Source organism: Nicotiana attenuata, unplaced genomic scaffold (genome assembly GCF_001879085.1).
Source record: "Nicotiana attenuata strain UT unplaced genomic scaffold, NIATTr2, whole genome shotgun sequence".
Lineage (NCBI taxonomy): Eukaryota > Viridiplantae > Streptophyta > Magnoliopsida > Solanales > Solanaceae > Nicotiana > Nicotiana attenuata.
In genome coordinates this window covers 206687-209458 of record NW_017670319.1, presented here as the reverse complement: position 1 = coordinate 209458, position 2772 = coordinate 206687, and the positions used below count along the sequence as shown (strand labels likewise).

Sequence of the window (2772 nt, the reverse complement as noted above, 5' to 3'; positions counted from 1 at the left end):
CGCACAGTACAGAGAGAGAATTTGATTGTGATTGAAATTACCTAGTATGGGCACTTTGAATTTTTGGTGATGAATTTTGAGATAACAAATGCCCCAGCAACATTCATGGGTCTTATGAATCAAGTCTTCCAGCCTTTCATCCACTCTTTTGTGATAGCGTTCATTGACCATATTCTTGTATATTCACGAAGTCAAGAGGACCGTGCCGATTATCTCATGGCAATTTTGCAGACTGTATATCAGGATATGTTATATGTGAAATTTTCAAAGTGTAAATTTTTGCTTCAATCTATCACGTTCTTAGGTCATGTCATCTCCAGAGAAGGAATTAAAGTTGATACTCAGAAGATTCTAGCTATGAAGAATTAGCCTCGAACTACAACTCCAACAGAGATTAGTAATTTCTCGGGCTTAGCTGGGTATCATAAGAAATTTGTGGAGTGGTTCTCTACTCATGCCTGTCTGTTGACTAGATTGACATAGGAGGCAATTAAATTCCAATGGCCAGATGCTTGTGCAAAGAGCTTCCAATATTTGAAATTAAGATTGACTATGACACCGATGTTAACCCTGCCAGAGGGTACAGATGGATTCGTGGTATATTGTGATGCTTCAAGGATCGGACTTGGGTGTGCATTGATGCAACATGGTAAGGTGATCGTATATGCCTCTAGGCAACTCAAGATCATGAAACAAACTATCCAACACATGACAAAAACCTGCGGTAGTGGTTTATAACTTGAAGATTTGGCGTCATTATTTGTACGGGGTCCATGTGGATATATTCACAGACTATAAGAGCCTTCAATATATTTTCAAACATAAGAAATTGAATCTGAGGCAGAGAAGATGGCTTGAGTTACTCAACGACTACGATATTGATATTCTATATCATCCGGGGATGGCTGATGTTGTGGCTGATGCTTTTAGCCGGAAATCTATAGGTAGTTTGACTCACTTGGAGTTATATTAAAGGTTGTTGGCCAAAGAAGTTCATCAATTAGCTAGTTTTGGAGTTCGTCTTGCGGACTCCAGTGAAGGAGGGGTAATTGTGCAAAATAGGGCTGAATCATCGCTTCTTATAGAAGTCAAAGAGAAGTAATATGATGATCCATTGTAGGTACAGTAGAAGGAGGGGATTCACAAACATAGGACCACGACTTTTTCTCTTGGCATGGATGATGGTACACTAAGGTACCAAGGGCGATTATATGTTCCTAATGTAGATGGTCTCTGGGAAAGAATCATGATCGAGGCCCATATTTCCAGGTATTCTGTGCACCCAAGCTCTACAAAGATGTATCATGTCTTAAGGAAGTCTACTGGTGGAGTGATATGAAGAGGAATGTAGCGGACTTTGTGGCAAGATGTCCAAATTGTCAGCAAGTAAAATCAGAACAGGAAAGGCCCAGTAGGCTGCCATAGAACATAGAAATTCCGACGTGAAAGTGGGAGATGATCAATATGGACTTTGTGGTAGGACTACCTCGCATTCCTCGCAAGTTCGACTCGATTTGGGTGGTTGTGGATCGACTCACGAAATTAGCATACTTCTTACCTGTTAAGGCTACCGACATAGCGGAATAGTATGCTCAGTTGTATATCAAATAGTCATGTTGGATGGCACTCCGATTACAATCGTCTCCGATCGAGGGGCACGGTTCACATCTAATTTTTGGACAAGGTTTGGGTACTCAGGTGAATCTTAGTACAACCTTCCATCCATAGACCGATGAGCAGGCTGAGCGAACTATTCAAACGCTTGAGGATATATTGCGCGCTTGTGTTCTTGACTTCAAGGGTAGCTGTGATGATGATTTGCCACTCGTAGAATTTGCCTACAACAACAGTTATCATGCTAGCATTCAGATGGCACCGTTCGAGGCTCTATATAGTAGGAGATGTAGATCTCTCAAGGGGTGGTTCGCGATTGGGGAAGCAGAGTTGATAGGTCCAGACATGATGCATCAGGCTATTGAGAAGGTTAGGGTCATTAAGGAACGGTTAAAAACTGCCCAGAGCCGTCAAAAGTCCTATTCGGATATACGTCACAGGGATTTGGAGTTCAAAGAGGATGATTGGATATTCTTGAAGGTTTCCACCGTGAAGTGTATAATGCGGTTGGGCAAGAAAGTAAAATTGAGTCTGAGGTATGTCGGGTCCTAAAGAATCATTCAAAAGATTGGTCACGTGGCTTATAGGATTAAGCCACCTGTATAGATGTCTTTAGTGCACTCGGTGTTTCATGTGTCTATGTTGAAAAAGGTAGTTGGAGACCCGGAACTCATTGTTTCGGTTGAGACTATTGAAGTTAATAAAGAATTGACTTTTGAAGAAATTCCAGTTGCCATACTTGATAGGCAACTAGAAATAAAGAGATTGCCTCCGTGAGAGTGCTATGGTGAAACCAACAGGTTGAAGAGGCCACCTGGGAGGCCGAGGAAGAGGTGAAGAAGAAGTACCTTCATTTGTTTGAATAGCTATGTAGTTAGGCAGTTGTGTTATGCAAAAGTGTTAAGAGCTTACCTTCTATGAATTATGTATCACTTGACAATTGATGTTAACGGTATTCCTTTATGGTAATATTTTGCTCATGAGGCCACAGTTAGTGATGTTTTCATACTATGTTACATTGTTGGTTTATGTATATATTGATAGGATTGGTTTATGGGATTCTCTGGCAGGTGGATAGGACAAGGTATAGGGGAGACTCTGGCAAAAATTTTTGAGAATTTGGGGAGTTAGTCAAAATTTGGAACTGCTGGTGTATGA

The 2772-nt window shown here is 41.1% G+C and overlaps 1 protein-coding gene across 1 annotated transcript; it reads left to right on the top strand.

The window, feature by feature from the left end:
- Positions 1-1869: 1869 nt before the first annotated feature.
- On the top strand, positions 1870-2391 carry LOC109237793. Its single transcript, XM_019404170.1, has 2 exons — positions 1870-2133; positions 2266-2391. Exons 1-2 carry the CDS (start codon positions 1870-1872, stop codon positions 2389-2391), a joined length of 390 nt encoding a protein of 129 aa, XP_019259715.1.
- Positions 2392-2772: the final 381 nt, after the last annotated feature.

Excerpts from the sequence above, each read along its gene's own strand:
- LOC109237793 (XM_019404170.1), top strand. The coding sequence starts at position 1,870 with ATGGCACCGTTCGAGGCTCTATATAGTAGGAGATGTAGATCTCTCAAG. Across the intron at positions 2,134-2,265 it reads TAATGCGGTTGGGCAAGAAA|GTAGTTGGAGACCCGGAACT; the intron begins GTAAAATTGAGT and ends ATGTTGAAAAAG.